General features: G+C 33.5%; 1 protein-coding gene across 2 annotated transcripts in view; it reads left to right on the top strand.

The window, feature by feature from the left end:
- Abl (tyrosine-protein kinase Abl) overlaps positions 1-16,897 on the top strand; it is a 64,500-nt gene extending 47,603 nt beyond the window's left edge. For both annotated transcript variants that reach the window (XM_088233006.1, XM_088233007.1), the window contains exons 6-11: positions 3,989-4,265; positions 5,211-5,361; positions 5,726-5,927; positions 8,930-9,024; positions 9,822-9,991; positions 13,547-16,897. In XM_088233006.1, coding sequence (XP_088089132.1) covers positions 3,989-4,265; positions 5,211-5,361; positions 5,726-5,927; positions 8,930-9,024; positions 9,822-9,991; positions 13,547-15,109 — 2,458 coding nt within the window. In that variant the 3' untranslated portion in view covers positions 15,110-16,897. The remainder of the gene's footprint in view (positions 1-3,988; positions 4,266-5,210; positions 5,362-5,725; positions 5,928-8,929; positions 9,025-9,821; positions 9,992-13,546) is intronic.
- Positions 16,898-17,283: the final 386 nt, after the last annotated feature.

Here is a 17,283-nt window from a genome sequence, read left to right as displayed (position 1 = left end):
AGTAAAATTACAACACGTGCAGCTACAAAGTTCATGGACAAGTGGAATTATAGCAACTTTAAATTATTTTAATAAATTAACAAAAAATAAACGTAAGCATATAGCATTGTAGTCAATTTGTCATGTTAGTGTTAATACCAAGAAGTAAGCATTAAAAAACCAAATAAACAAAACACTGTTTCAACATTATGGTTAACATAATAAAGATAGATGTCCGAATGGTAGCTTTTGTAGATAGCAGGTATATTCTGCCGCCATGTGGCCTACGGGCTGCTTGATATTTCCTGGAAGATAGTTGATGCACATGTGTAGTTACAGAGGGATGATGCCTATTGTTCCAACGACTTGGTGTCCATTTTGTTCCGTATTGTTTCGTTTTATGAGACGCAACATTCCTGATCAATTATTTTTTTTACATTAATATTAGACAAACTCATGTATGGGAGGTTTGATTTATCATTTTGTTTGTTATTAGAAGGTAGGTATTAAAAATATTATGTGTATATGTGCCATTTTCCTGATTCCCATTCATTTATTATATTTTTTGAAATTTCAAAATATGAATTTGAATTTTAAATATTTAAATTATATATATATATTATATCTTTCCTTGACGGATACTGTTCATTGAACTCAATTTTGGCATCAATACAAAAAAAAAGATTTATAAAAAAACAAAATACAAAAAAAAAAAAAAAACAGTTTTAATTGTCTAAATGTGTTACAACTGAGAGACATATCAACATTTTTGAGAAGGCAATTTTTTTTCAGGCATTGATCAGGGATGAATCTTACCCACATGATAAAGGTTTCAGCTTTTTTATTTCACAAAAGTCAACAGATGAAAGAGTTGAGGAAATGTGGATGTTTAAACATTGGCAGAATGGTAAATGTTGCACGGTGTGTAAAGTGGCCACTTAAACCAGTCAATGACAGGTCATAAGCCCTGTAACAGCCTAGACTTCCATATTCCCTTCTAAAAAACGTTTTCACTCTATTGCAACACATTTAGATCTAAATAATCCAGCCTGTCTACAAACATTTGGACATACTTAAAACATTGTTGTTCAGTTTTAATTGTATTTATACCGTTTAGTTGTTTAACAGAAAGTTTAAATTTTAAGTCCTGACATATTTCTATACTGATGCCATAATATAATATTTCTCAATTTTGCATTCAAATGCATATTTTATCATCCTTTTTTTGGTTTTGATCAAGTTTACGTTATTGTTCATTTGACCGCCAATTTCCTAAGCACATATTCTCAAAACTGTATTTTTCAAATTCATTCAGTAAATTAATTTATTTGAAACATCAAATTTAAAAGTTAAATGGAAGGGAAAAAACAATTATCAAATGTTCTATTCTATATTTTTTTTTCAAATACCCTGCCCAGGATGCCTGTTTAAGTAATAGTGCATTAGATTGTCAAACAACCAAAAGAAAATGTAAACTGACAGTTTTAAATAAAAACAATAAAATAATAAATTTTTATGCTCTCATGATTTACCCAATTATTTCAATTTTGGGACTATTTTCTTTTAATCGTAAATAGCTGTGTTAGAAAATGGGAAAGAAGTTGATTCTGCATCTCGGGAAACATACAGATTTTGGATATTATACATTGTTTACATTATGATAGGACATTATCGATATATATTATTGGTTATCATACAATATTATTCATTCTAAAAGTTTACTTCACTGAATACATAATTAAGTTTCATTTTGTCTTATTACCTAAAATCAAAAATCGTAATGGTTTTTATGAATTATATTCAATAATATTGTATTTAAAATGCATTTCCACCACAAAATGTCGGTAGACGCTTAAATGGATAATATTGCCAATATATTGTGTTATGTGTACGGTTTTTGTACACTTGTACTTCAGCGAATGCATTTCTTGGAAGTATGCATCATCTGTTATGTTCCAATCAATTAACAGAGAATTTGTTTTATGGCATTGGCATGAGCATATTGGACTGTGGCATCGAGAGGACTTTCCGAGTAAGTTGAAGAATTTGCAAATTTAGCTGGTTTCTAGGAGACAAAGACAAGTTTCTTAGTGAGATACATCCATACGTAATTTAGTTTTTATTGTTTTTCTTATGTCATGTGATTAGTGCTCAACATTTTTTTTCTATGTTCTAATTATATTAGTATGTATATTGCTCATAAATAAAAAAAAATGTTTTTTGAGAATTTTAACCAGAAGCTCTTACTTGGAACTTGATCCGAATATAATTTTTTTTTCTCCATTAATTAGAATCTGTATCATAAACTACGAGAAAATACACCTTTTTAAACCTACTTAACATGCAACATCATTTTATTTGCTGCAGTATATATATTTTTTTCAACAATATTTTGATTATATCCAAATGCTTGCAGACTGGCTGGATTTCCTCCCTAGGGAGTTATTCACATTTGAATTTGTCGCAACAGAGAGGGAAAACATTTTTGAGAAGGGAATATAGAAGTCTAGGCTTTTACAAGAGCCGAAACCTCTATCGTGTGGGTGGGAATTATTTTCAGGCGTTGCCTAGTAGGTGAATTGGTATAGTCGGATGAATCTCACCCACATGATAAAGGCTTCAGTTCTCTTACTTCACAAAAGTCAACAGATGGAAGAATTGAGGAAATGTGGATGTTCAAACACAGGCAGAATGGTGAATGTTACACAGTGTGTAAAATGGCCACTTACACCAGCCAATGACAGATCATAAGCTCTGTAAATGCCTAGACTTCCATATTCCCTTCTCAAAAATATTTTCCCTCTCTGTTGCAACAAATCGATAAATATTTTTTTATTTATATAACACAAAAAAGTACAGTGTAATGAGGATGTTTAGTGCTGTGTGCTCTAAATTGGGTTCTAAGTAATTTCTTGTACATTATAACAATATTAGTAATTTTAATGATGAAAGAATTCTTAGTGTCATCTAAATGACAGAATTTTGGAAAATCTTTTGATTTAGTTATAGTACAGACTTTTTGTTAGTCAACCTGCACATTAAAAAAAAAAATTGAATTCGACATAAGTAAGTTATGAATTTACATATTTAATATCTTAAATTAAGTAAACCTACAACTTCCATATAATTTCTTTACAAATGTCATATTGGTTCACTTCTTATGCATAAAGGCGTTTTCAAAATAATAAAAAAACTGGAGATTTCCATGTGGAATATTGTCATTTCATGCATCTTATCAAAGTTGTAATTGTGAGAAGATGCATGAGTGATTATCTGATTTTACTAACTCACATTTTCACGGCACTAAACTGCGTGTTTACTTTATCCTGATTTGCGATACCAAATATGATCTTGTTTTATGCGAATGTTGTTATATAATTTAACCGACCTATAATACAATTCTATAGCTTGTTTGATATTACAGATCTTGATCTTAAATTAATTAATTTTTTTATTTTATTTGATTCGATTATAAAGCGGCGAAAATGGTTTATGTTGTAATGAGGAAGTTTAGTGCTACGGGAAATTGGATATAAAATATGTTTTCTTTCATGTGGTAAAAACTAGAGCGTTTAATTTTACTGTGAAGTTTCTCTAAAACGTAAGAAAAAAATAATAAAAATGATTTTAATAAAAAAATTACTATTTTAAATGACGCCATAAGTTCTTATAAATCAACCAATGGTAGAGTGTTGTGATAGATTTACGGCTTCCAGTAAGCCACTTAATCACCACCATCAGCCACCAATAAGAACAACTCTCTGAAGAGAACTAGCAAGTAATTTCATAAAAAATTGTAATGATAATTCGATGCATAAAAATATTTTTTATATAATTTTTGGCTAAGTTTGATAATCTATCAACACATTCTTAAAAACACTGATTTTCCTCATTATGCCAAAGAGTAAGGCCATACAATGAAATTCTGCAGCTGTCAACCTTTCGCGAAGATATAATATATATGGTGTGAATGATGATTGAAAGAATTGTACCTATTGGTGTGATTTAGGGATCTGGCTGCTCGTAACTGCTTAGTGGGAGAGAATCACTTGGTGAAAGTGGCAGACTTTGGGTTGGCGCGCCTCATGCGAGATGACACATACACAGCGCACGCTGGAGCCAAGTTCCCCATCAAGTGGACCGCCCCAGAAGGCTTGGCCTACAACCTCTTCTCAACCAAGTCCGACGTGTGGGCCTTCGGCATTCTCCTCTGGGAAATTGCAACTTATGGCATGTCCCCATATCCCGGTGTCGATCTTACAGATGTCTATCACATGCTAGAAAAGGTATATTTCTTTACAGAGATCAGTATTATAATATAAACTTTTGTTAAATTTTTGTTCTACATTCTGATTTATTTCACTCTGTATTTATTTGTATTTTTTATTTATTTATTTTAATATAATATAATAAAGGTACATCTCAGTTTCAATTCATATTTAATTATAAAACTGTTTTTTTTTTCAATGCGGTTCCTCTCCAAATAGAGATAAGCTTTTGTTCTTGGCGGGGGACTTGAATCATCATAAGAGTGTATCAATAGAATTTATTAATTAATTTGCAACTTTTGTAAGTATCTTTTCAACACAGAAATTTCGAAAGTATGTTGGGACAGGTCACAAACTACGCAAAACTAATTAAAATAAAAAATATCTGTTCTGTATTTGCGCTAAAAATATTATTTTTTAAATGTGAAATTAACAGTAGGGCCTCGCTAATCCGGAACCCCGTTTATCCGGTGATCGCGGTAATCCAGATGGATAAGAGGCATTTCACCTGCTTCGAACAACACACTTAGCAGTTTGTTGTCAATCATCGTCAATTCAGCTTCATTTCAAACGCGCAGCCATCCTACATGTTTCTTATTCACTATTGTTAATATTGTCGAGGTTGTCTTTTTATAATGAAAAGAATTTCTAAAGCTAAACATCCATGTTTTACTACCATTAAAGTATGGCTACCACAATCCGGACGCCTTGGTAATCCGCCAAGTTCCTGTTTTTTGCCTGTCCGGATTGTCGATACCCTACTGTATATACATTGCTTGACTTTGGTTTTTATAATAAGAATATAAACCCCAATAAACATTAGTTTATATCATACGTATATAAAGTTTGATAAATTCATGTATACTATTAGAGTATTATTAAATTAATGAATATAGGGTTTGAAATAATATCACATAATTTTCTTTGACATGATTGTTTTATACGGTTTATTGTTCATTTTAGGGTTATAGAATGGAATGCCCGCCTGGGTGTCCACCTGCAGTATACGATCTGATGCGAGGATGTTGGCAGTGGAGTGCACAAGATCGTCCATCATTCCAACAAATTCACCATGAACTAGAACATATGTTTCAAGACAACTCCATTACAGAAGGTGTGCATTCAATACATTATGCAGATTTTAATTTTAATATTAATCTATTACATATTTACAATTTATGTAGTAACATTTGCGCTTGTGTGTAATTAATTCTATGTTTGCGATGTGTATCCTCTTGCGATTGTACAAAAATACTTATAAAAGTGCGTTTTCACTACGTAATTATTAAAAAGCAACGTCTACATGCACATAAATGTTTATCATTTGTGCGTAAGAGGTTTAATTGGATTTTATTTTGTCGTCTTGTGCTTGGTAAAATCTCTTCACAAAATAAAGAGCTTCACATTTATAGAAAATAATGGCGTATGAGATCAAATTAAAGTGTTATTTTTAAAAATGCCCTTTTTATTCTTTTCAGAGGTTGAAAAAACTCTTCAAGAAGGTGGTACTCCTCCGGGTACATCTGAATCACAGGCTGCCCTGCCAATGTTGTCATTCTCTGGCCGAACCAGGCCTACTACTGACAGGTCTGTTGCTCCAGCTACACCGCCCCCAGTTCAAATGAGAAGACCCATCAATAGAAGAGGAAAGCAAGCCCCTACACCACCAAAGAGAACCAGGTATAGCGAACTGAACATATTGAAAATGAAATTGATTTAATTTTTTTTTTTTAATATTTATTTTCAATTTTTTAAATATAATAACCTTAGATTCAAAAGTCCTACTGAATTGCAAGCATGCAATTCGGCAGCAGGTTCTTATGTATGTTTTAATATTACATAATATTTACTTAACCTACATTAATACTTACACTCAATTGAAACATTACATACACCATATTTTATTTAAAATTATCATCAATTCAAAAACCTTTTTTCCATCAGCCATAATTTGTGCACATGTCTTACTGCTGTATTCAACTCACTATTTTTAATTTTGTTTGGTAACATGTTACATATTTTAGGCATACTGTATAGCAGTGTCCTTTTGCCATATTTATTACAATATTAAAGAGCAGCTAGCCTTTCCATACTTCATAGTAAATCTGGCATTGTAATCATTTACCAATCTGTGTTTACTAGGTTGATCAAAAAGTTTGGTAATAAGAGATGGTGTCAGCATGCACTTATGTGAACCAACCATAAAAAGATTCATCCTTCATTAGACGTCTCAAAATTTCCAGCGACCCTCATTAATACCAAAACTTGCCTTGTAGTTTTCGTTTCCGTGAAAGATGTCAATAAAAAATCTCGCCAAGAGCAGTACAAATTGAATCGGGTCGCTAGCGTTCGTGAGTTCTTTAAATTGGAAGGTGAGGATTTTCTAAGCTCCATTGTAACTGGTGATGAAACATGGATGGCTCATTACACCCCTGAGACAAAAAGACAGTAATCACAGTGGCGGCACACTAGTTCCCCATCTGCCAAAAAGTTGATAACCTTAATTTCGGACAAAAAAACATGGCATCCGTGTTTTGGTACCAAAAAGGGATAATTTTGTTTGATTTTTTACCTCAGGGGAAGACGATTACTGCAGCACGATACTATGAAACCCTACAAAAGCTCAAAAGACCATTTTAAAACAAACAGAGGGGAATGTTAACAAAGGAAGTGTGTTTGTTGAACGACAACGCCCGCCCGCACACGGCTAATGCCACCAAGGCGCGTTTGAACTCGTTTGCTTGGGACATTTTGAACCACTCTGCATACTTCCCTGACTTAGCGCTTTCAGATTTTCATCTTTTTACCTTCTTGAAGTCTCACATGTTTGGAAAAAAAAATCTAACCGATGAGATGAAACAGGAGGTCTTGAAGTGGATGAAGGAGATGGCGGGAGAGTTCTATGAGGAGGGCATCAAAAAGCTTGTGCCACAACTTACAACCTGCATAGAGCAGGAAGGCGACTACGTGGAAAAATAAGTAATATACAGTAAAACCTCGTTTTTACGTTCCTCGTTTTTACGTTTTCCCACTTTTTACACCGAAATATTTAAGTCCCATTTATTCCATACATTCTCATTCGAGTTTCCCCCCAATTTTTACGTTTTTCATAACCCCGGTTTTACGTAGAATTCTTTTCATAACTCATTCGATCTGTCAAAAGACGAGCCACGCGCCACCGCGGTTCATCTTTTATTAAATAAAAAAATGTGTAAATTATTGTCTCAAACTAAATTCAAAGTAGGTGCAGTGTAATTGACCATTTTGTTTAAGTGTCTAATTTTGACATTTCACTAAATAGTGACATGCGGTTGACGCATGTTTAGGAAGAATAAAGTCTTTACATCAATAAATTACAATGCAGAAAGTAAAAAAAAATGGCAATATAAATATTATTTGATGTTATACACACATAATGTGAAAAGGAGATAGTTTTAACAGTTATCACAAGTGTGAAACAGTCCGCAATGTAAATGAAAGTTGAAATTTTGTGGTGCAATACTAAAAAAAGTAATACCGTATAAATAAAATATCCCAATATTTAGGGAAAAAATCGTTATATGCATTTTATGCAAATTTGAATTTTTATTTTCGTGTTTTTAACGCTAAGTACCTAGATAAAATTATTTATGCATGTATTTTTTTTAAATTCATTTAAAAATAACACATTGCAGTTTTGTTTGAACAAATACAAAATACTTTTAATTATATCAATAGTAAATATGAATAATCCCCAATCATGAGACAGTTCTTACAATTTTTCTGCAGTTAATTTAGTGTAGTCTAGCACAATAATTATATTTTAATGAAATTTGATTTTTTCCATACATTTTTTATTTCCTCACTTTAAAGTTTTCCTCAGTTTTATACTGTTTTTTGTTGCTCCCTAGAAAAACGTAAAACAGGAGTTTTACTGTATATACAAACAATGTACTGTATTTTTTTTTAAATACACAAATTGAGTACTCTTACTTTCTGGATATGCCTCGTAGATAAGTACTATCTCGGTTCTGTAGGTGAAGGTGATTTTCTGACTTTCATTGAGGCCGTACAAGTGCTGATGATGCTGAACGATCTGGACACCCAAAAGACGTCAGTACACCAGAAAACGTGGAAAAAATCCATGATAATATGCTGATCGACCCCAAAGAGAAATTGAGGGAGCTAGCTGAGACCTCAAAGATGTCGTTTGGCAGGGTGTTTAATACCATACATGACATTTTGGGTATGAAGAAGCTCTGTGTGTGATAGGTGCCGCGGTTGCTAACAGTGAACCAAAAAGAGCCGAATGACTACTTTTTGGACGGGATAAAAAAGTTAGAAAATTGTTGGACTCTCTATATCGACTTAAAAGGAATGTATGTTGAAAAATAAAACGTAGCAATACGTAATACGTAATAATGAATTTGGCCAAAATAATGTTTTCTTGTCTCACTTATTCCAAACTTTTTGAATCACCTAGTCTCCTCAGAATGCAACACATGCTGACGAATTAAGTTATCCTAAAGTAGGATCCTGGCTGAAATTTTCTGTCTCTGGCAATATACATCTTTATGTATTAGAAATTTGATCATTGAATTTTGTAAACTTTAAATAATAATAATGTTAGTTTCGCTTGATGTAATAATGTTCAAAGTAATATTTTAATAAAACTCTGATAATAACAATATTTTGTTTTTCAGTTTGTTGTCTTCATGCAGTTCTTTTCGTGAGTCACAATACACATCTGAGGACAGCCATATCTTAGCAACTGTAGTTATTGAAGACCATGTTAATGGTATGTGAGATTTACTGACTATTATTTACTAACATCGAGCATACATTTCGAGCTACTTCTACATTTATATTCTGCGATACCTTTTTTAATTCATAAGATTTATTTGTGTATTTTGTTGTGCACTTAGTTAAAAAATTAAACAAAAACATTTTTTTTTTAATGCAAGCATGCAATGTTGATTAATATATAATAATAATTATAATCACGGTTTATTAACAAAAATTTCAAATTCTTTATTTACTACATAGATTTTTATGGATTATGTATAGTCTGCTTAACTAGGTACAACCTGTTTTAATGCAAACATTTTTATGCAAACTAAACAATAACATGACTCATTATCATATCATTCCCTTTCCGCACCTAATGGTGCATATATGCATGCAGGGCACTGCATTGGTACACCAATCCCAACGTATCTCAATCATTTTTGTTACATGAAGGTAAGATGATCAGTCTTACCCTTTAGATACCAGTCCAGGGACTATGAAATATTCTAGTGTAAAAACACCCTCTTCAATAAATATTTCATATCAACCATGCCAGGAATCAAACCCGAGACCTCTAGCTTGGTAGGCAAACGCGATGACTGACAATGACTACCCATTAGTTAATTTATACAATATTTAATTATACTATTAATATATTTAAGAATGTTTTATATACATGCATATTATCAAACTTTTAATCAAGTAGCATTTTATATTTCTCTAATTTTTTCTGTGCTATTACTACACATTATTATTACTAAACATTATTTATTTGTTTATAAATGTATATTATTATTATGCCTTTAGGGAGCAAGTGGCCACAGGGTGGTAAGGCTGCATCGTCAGATGGATCGGTGCCTGAACAAACTCCAGACACTGATACGGAGTCTATCGGAGGTGGTGATGGAATAGCTGGTGGGTCCAAACCTGCCAAGAAACGAGGTCGCACTTATCCCCCTAAAGATTTATCCCAAAAGGTAAAAATATTTCATTTTCTATAATAATTAAACTCTACACGGTAAATTCCTGCAAATAGAGATACTGTCTAATATCTTCTTAATTAATATATTTTTCATATGTGCATATAATTATAGTTGCCTACTATGTATAGAGACTTCGGTAGGACATAAGTTTTAAAACAGGTTTTTTGATACATGGCAGTGACTTGACCTGAGGTTTTTTATTAGGAAAGCAATTAGTACATACAATAAAACTTTATTCATACGCTCTTTAATTTTACATTTTTCCACTTTTCACACCGAAATGATCAGGTCCATTTTTCTTCCTACATTCTCGTACAAATAATCCATCCAATTAACGTTTTTTGCATTTTTTATTACTTCAGTTTTGTTTGAAAATTTTCAAAATTCATTTGATGTGCCAAAAATTATGTTGACATAAAAATAAAACCGCACGCCAACGCATGCGCCGTTCTCCTAAACTGAAGTTATCTATTGTTGTTGTAAATTATTGTTTTAAACTAAATTAAAAGCCGAAGCAGTGTAATTGACCTTTTTGTTGTGTCTTCCTTTAGGGTTATTTTCATTTAAACAAAAATGCCAAATTGCCCCATGTTACTAAACTGTGATATGCGGTTGATACATGTTTAGGAACAATAAAGTATACAAATGAACTATGATGCAAAATTTTTTTAAATGTAGTAATATATATATTGAAAGTTATAAACATAATGTGAAAAGAAGATGGCATATAAAATTGTCATAAAAATATGAAACAGTTTTTGACCGATCTAAATGAAAGTTGAAATCCATGTGATTTTAAATGATGCCATAGTGAAAAAAGTAATGCCTTACAAATAAAAATCCTTTTATTTTATGCAAATATTTTTTTTAATTTTCATGTTAAATTTTAGTATTTACTATTGCTAAAAACTTATTTAAAAAAATACAAAAATTAAAAATCTTTTTCATGAAGGTAAAAATATTTAGCACGATAGATGGTTGTGATAGTTTTTACAATTACAATTTTTCTGGCGGTGTATTTAACTGGTATACTGACGAAACCCTCTAAATGACAAAAATTTTCAAAAAAATTTCAAAATGCAGCTATATGTCAGTTTTTCAACATTCTCTAAATCCTCCGTGGTTTAGTTTCAAAGTTATCATATAAAAAACTCACTAATAGTAAAAGGGCCCTCAATAAGTTTTTGCTGTTTCCCGTCAGATGGTGTTAAATTAGCCTTTTACACCATGAAGCTTTACCATTACGCTTAAAATGAGAGTAGATGTTATTCTGCCAACACGTAAACAATACATTTATTCACAGCATTAAACATGTCAAATTTTGTCAAAAAAAGAGTATTTGTGTGGAATTTTACTGCAATACTTTTTTTTTAAATCTGCAGTTGAAACACTTGGTATTCTTATGGCGACCATGCTCTGTCGAAAACATCATGCAGAGATTGGTTTCGAGGCTTTAATAATAATGATTTTGATGTTGAAGATAAACAACGCTCTGGCACACTGAAAAAGTTTGAAGACTAAGAATTGGAAACATTTCTTGATGAAGACCCATGTCCGATGCAAAATAAACTTGCAGAATCATTAGGAGTTAATCACCCAATAGTTGTCAAACGTTTAAAAGCATTAGGGATGGTTAAAAAACAAGGAAATTGGGTGCCGTAAGAATAGAAGTTAAGAAACATTGAACGGTATTTTTTACCATATGAACATGATTCAACGGCAAAAGAAGAAAGGTTTTTGGCACTGTATTGTGACCGGTGATCAAAGTGCATACACTACGAAACCTGAAGCGTAGAATCATCAGGTAAGCTCAGCCATGCATCAACATTGACGGCAAAGGTTCCAAACCCATGCTTTGTATTTGATGGGATCAGCTGGGTTTAGTGTATTATAAGCTCCTCAAATCCAATGATGAAACCTCTGAAGATACCAAAAAATGTCTCGGTTCATGGATAACCTCAAAAAATTTAAATTACACTCCACCCACTTTAAATTTAGTTTAAAACAATAGTTTACCCTTAATTTGTAATTTACCTGCCTTTATTCTTTAGTTTGGACACACGCAATGCACGTACCTTTATTAATTTTGAATTGAAAAAAGAAAAACGGGTGATAAAAAATACAAATAACATTGATTGGGAAAAATATTTGTATTCTAATGTATGTAGAAAAGTGAAACCTGTACATTATGGTGTAAAAAGCGAGAAAATGTAAAATTGAGGAACGTAAACTACACTAAAATAAAAGACAAAATAAAAACATATCAACAATATAAAATATAAAATACTTGCTGCATTCTATTTTGTATTTTAATACTGTCAGAAAATAATTGTATTCTAGTGATTTGTGTTAAAATACCACATTTCACAATGCGTTGTAGATAAAATAAATACAGCCGCATTCCAATGTATGAAAAATACACAAGGATTTGGTATCCCAAATTGCTTCCAGCTTGTTATTGTGGATCAAAGTTTGCGCTTGCACAGATTTCGAATTCCATGTAGTACAATATTAGAAACTGAATTCCCTGTGATCTGCGTGTAGCGAGGCGTTTACTGCAGGCGCAGTTTGATTCTTCAGCAGTTCTCAGCCGTCCGAGTTGAAGTATGGTCGTATATCACCTTATGTATATATTTTTTGTACGCTGGTTGTCTAACTCACGTCCGCAGTTCATTGCGACTTTCGAAGTAAATAGAATATTATTTTTTGTTTAAAAGTTACATAAATATTAGGTAGTTTGGACTGACTATTAAAAATTATATAAATTATTAATTATTTGGTAATTTTATGGCAGCAATGATCAGGCTGAAAATCCTATTCACTTTCCAAATTTTCATCTTGGTTTTTGAAGTAGTTTTATTTTGAAATTCTGCCAAAACCTCTATATGGAGCAATAGATAAACTTTTCAAGTTATAACAAAATAGAAAAAAAAGTTAACATTGACATTTATCATGATAGAGCAAATGATTATAAAAAAAAATATTACTATGTGTCTTAAATCAAATGTCTAATCCTTATTTTTGTGTATGTAAATTAATTTTAGTCTATTTTATTACTTCTTATATGTTTTTATTTTCTCTTTTCTTTTCTAAAAAAAAAAAAATTGTAGTTTCTTATGTTTAACTCAATTTTATTTCTTATCTTTCACTAAACTCTTTATTATTACTTAAATTGATTTTACATACTTATTTTATATAATTTATGAAAGATGGTGGAGTTCTATAGTTGAGAATATATATAAAGAACGTTAGTAATGCTTACTTAAAAAATGTATGTATTTTATATATCCTTGTTGAACTTCCAAATAAATTTTTAAAAAGTCATTACGTTTATGGAATGTTGTCTTGTACAAAAAACAAGTTACAGGAAGGTTGTTTGCAATGTTAGCTTTGCGTCAAATGGAAACTGCGTTATAAGAATACAGCATTATAGCAGGGTTGACTTATAATTTGTTCTCAATTGCTCAATTGGAATTCATGGTCGCCCAAATGTTGGTGACCATTCATTCATAAGGAAAAAGCATAAATTATTTTTGTATTGTTTTGCAGTTGGTGCAAGTTGCAGCTTTAGAAGTTCAAAATGTGAAAAGGGCTATCAACAGATATGGCACTTTACCAAAGGGGGCTCGAATTGGTGCGTATTTAGAGTCTTTGCGGAGGGAGGGGGAAGAAGGGGAAGTTGATGGGGACGGGGAAGGTAGAATGCGAGTTCCTGCACCACCTCACATGATTCGAAGCAACTCTTCAGGTGGTGTGCGTTCATTCTCTCGCAATGCTCCCAAAGAAAGGCCAAGCTTGGCGGACCTGGAGTTCCCTCCCCCCCCTCCTGACCTACCTCCATCACCATTGCCACCATCGCCGCTACCACCGCCGCCGCCTGAGGACGAGCCCCCTATACCGTCCTACAAGGAGATGCTGGAGCTAAAGCTGGTTGCAGAGATCAAGGAGAGGGCAGACCGCAAAGGGCGACTTCAGCACTCGCCCCCTCCACCTACACATCACCACACAGCCATAGGAGATCCTGTTGCTAGACTAGTATCTGAATTGTCGCAGAGCCTAAATATGGAACCGGTCAAAGGAGACACATCCGATATAGTGAAAGATCCAGGCCAAGTCTCTTCTGTACTTGATTCAAAATGTGCTCCTAAGATTGATAAAACAAATTCCAAAAATACTTTTAAATCCCAATTAAAAAAAGTAGATCCTCAAAAAAAGCCCCTAGGCACTAAACAAAATGAAATAGAAAGTGTAGGATCGATTGTGGATTTCAAATCTAGACTACGAAAAGTTGATACATCCAATGGAAACTCTATAAAAGTTGATATAGAAACACCTTCGGAAGAAAAAGATGATGATATTTTAAAATCTGTTAGTTCAAAAGATGTCAAAGATATTGAAACATCTGATTCTAGAAAGAGTGATACTGATTTAAATTTAGGATCTATTGCAAAAGCTGATGAAGACGATGATAAACGGCGAAGTACAGGGAGTATCAGTAGTCTTAAGAAATTGTGGGAGCCCAAGGAAGCCGAAAGTGCACCCCAACCCAGCCCTAAAATGTGTAATAAGAAGCGAACTGAAGATAAAACTGTAGAAACACCAAAGTCTGAAGTAATTTCTAAGGAGCTAAAGACGGAAAATGGTTCCGTCTCGAATATAATGAGTCGCAGTTTAAATGCAAGCAATAAAGTGGGTGACCGTAAATGGGCACCCGGGACTGAAGAGAAACCCGTAGTGCCTGCCAAGCCAGCTGTGAAGGGAGGCAAGCCATCGGTCATATATGCAACCCCCGTGGGGAGCGGAGCCGAGGGCATAGCAGAGTTGGCGCGGGGGCTTGAAGTGGCGCTGCGCGGCGGTGGTGCGGGTCTGTGGGCTCGCCTCGCCGAAGGGCTGGGCGCCCTGGGGGCCGCATGCTCGGCACACTGCGCAGATGGCGCCCCGCCGCAGCGCCGCTTCCCCTTGCGTGAGCTGGCTCTGCGTCTCGAGGTGCTCCAGAAAGCAGCGCGCGCCCTTGCTCGCCCTCGACCTCCCCCTGCCGCTCCCGACCCGGTTCGCCTCACCGCCGATGTTTCCGCTGCCCTCAAGGATGCAATTGCTACTGTAGCGCGTTAAGAAAATATGCGGCAGAAGAGCGCTTTAAGGAATAGATATTTGAATATAGTTTTTCTGTCACTCGCAGATGCCTCCCTGAATACTGTGCGAAGAAGACAACTAACTGCGAGTTGGACTGATTATGCCTAAGAAAATCGACAAAATCAAGGTCTCGTATTCCCGATTTCCACACCCCAAAACTGAACCGATTTTGTTTTTTTTTTAAAGACAGAATCAGAAAGAAATTTTCTTTATCTGCATATTTTCTATTATAAAAAAGTAGTTATCATTTTTGTATACACGTCCGAAGATGACAGATAAAACTAGGCGCTTTTAAAGGTATTTGGGTGGTCTTAGCTTCTATAAAAGACAATTCAACAACAAAATAAAAACGTTATAGGGGTTTGTCAATGGTGGATATTTATGATTAGTTCCACAATCTAGGGAGAAAATACAGGAATGCGTTTGTATGAAAAAAAGTCAGATCACGCATCATCATTTATTCACTTTTAAATGTAAAATACCAATACTCAATTTGATTGACTGTCATACGATTCAAATCATTAGCGGATGACTTTTAAATGGCTTGCTGAACATTACCCTAAAAGCCTGTTTCGCTGTTACAATAATTATGGAAGATTTACCTGACCTGGTTCTGGTATCTGTTTCTCTGATTTAATAAAACAAAGCAAAAAAGATTAATTTTAAAGATAAGTGAGATTGCTAAGATTATTTGAAATGACAACCACAATCTGGTGGGACCACCCTTTTATTCTTTTCCCTTTTCCAATGGTCGGCATTATACTTACTACACATACAGAATGTTACAATATTTGAATCATCTACAATGCCAAATGTACTTTGAAGCTGCACATATTGTATACTCCATTTGATAACGACAGTTTCCTTCCACAATGTCACTGCTCTTCGGATTGCTTCATTCCTTGTATACTAAAGTGGACAAAAGTGAAATCTGAAAACATTATTGGTGAAATTATGCTAGTTTTGATGAGACATATGCGGACTGTGCTTTAAATATTAACTTACCTAAATCCATATTATGTTCAACGTGGCCATTAATATTGGGTCTATCGATCAAATGTATTAATATCGTCACTGTGTGATGTGAACTTGAGTGATGTGTAATATTTTAATTTAAGGAATAAGTTTATCACGGATTTAGTATAAGTGAATTTATTTTATATTGAACTGTGGTCAAAAGATGATTTTATGCTTCTCAATATAAGCAGTTTAACTTCTGGTCATCAAACCAACATTCGGTTATATTGCTTGACGTGACAAACAACTGTGAACACATTTCTGCAGCTTTATTATTAAAACATTTTAATGTAGGTTTTTTTGCTCTCTTTTTTTTTAAATATAATTTTTTATGTGAGAAGTATCTGAAATTTTACACCTATTGAGCAATTTGTAAACAGTGCGCTGTTTGCCTTTTTATTTGTGATTTTATACATATTGCATCACACAAAATGATATGGTATCATATACATCACAAAATATATTTCATTACAATATCCTAGTAACATCTTTTCTCTACTACTTAAATTTGAAATTGAAAGGTTTTTTTACCAAAACTGCATAACTCAAATTGGAATGTTTTCCAATAAACCGCGCTAACTCATTTCGTCGGCCTAGTGGTGTAATGGTCAGCGCGTTTTCCTACCAAGCTAGAGGTCTCGGGTTCGATTCCTGACAAGGTTGATATGAAATTTTTATTTTTTATAATATTTCATAGTCCCTGGACTGGCCCTGAAGCGTAAGACTGATCATCTTATCTTCACGTAACAAAAAAAACGATCAAGACCCACTGCAATTGGTGTACCAATGCACTGCCTATGCGCCATTAGGTGCGGAAAGGGAATGAATCTCACTAACTGCAAAAAACATTCTGTATTAAAAATTCATTTAACATTTGGATCATTTTGAATATAATATTGTAAAACCATAGAATTAAGAATAGTCCAGAAGGAGCGTAGAATCATATTTGAATACATCAGTCTGTGTCCAAAAAAACCCCCACTATGCCCCACTTTCGCCGCGCGCATTCGTGATGTCGCCGCGTAATGTTGTACGATGGGACAAAATATAATCATAACACAAATGTAAGGTAAAAAAATGCAATATGTTAATTTCTCTAAAATTTTATTGTGCACGCGAAAATATTGATTGACACA

This window comes from Micrasema longulum, unplaced genomic scaffold (genome assembly GCF_059751315.1).
Source record: "Micrasema longulum isolate JH-2025_06_02 unplaced genomic scaffold, ASM5975131v1 h1tg001048l, whole genome shotgun sequence".
Lineage (NCBI taxonomy): Eukaryota > Metazoa > Arthropoda > Insecta > Trichoptera > Brachycentridae > Micrasema > Micrasema longulum.
Note: the sequence above shows the minus strand (reverse complement) of the source record. Positions and strands in the feature narration are given on the sequence as shown.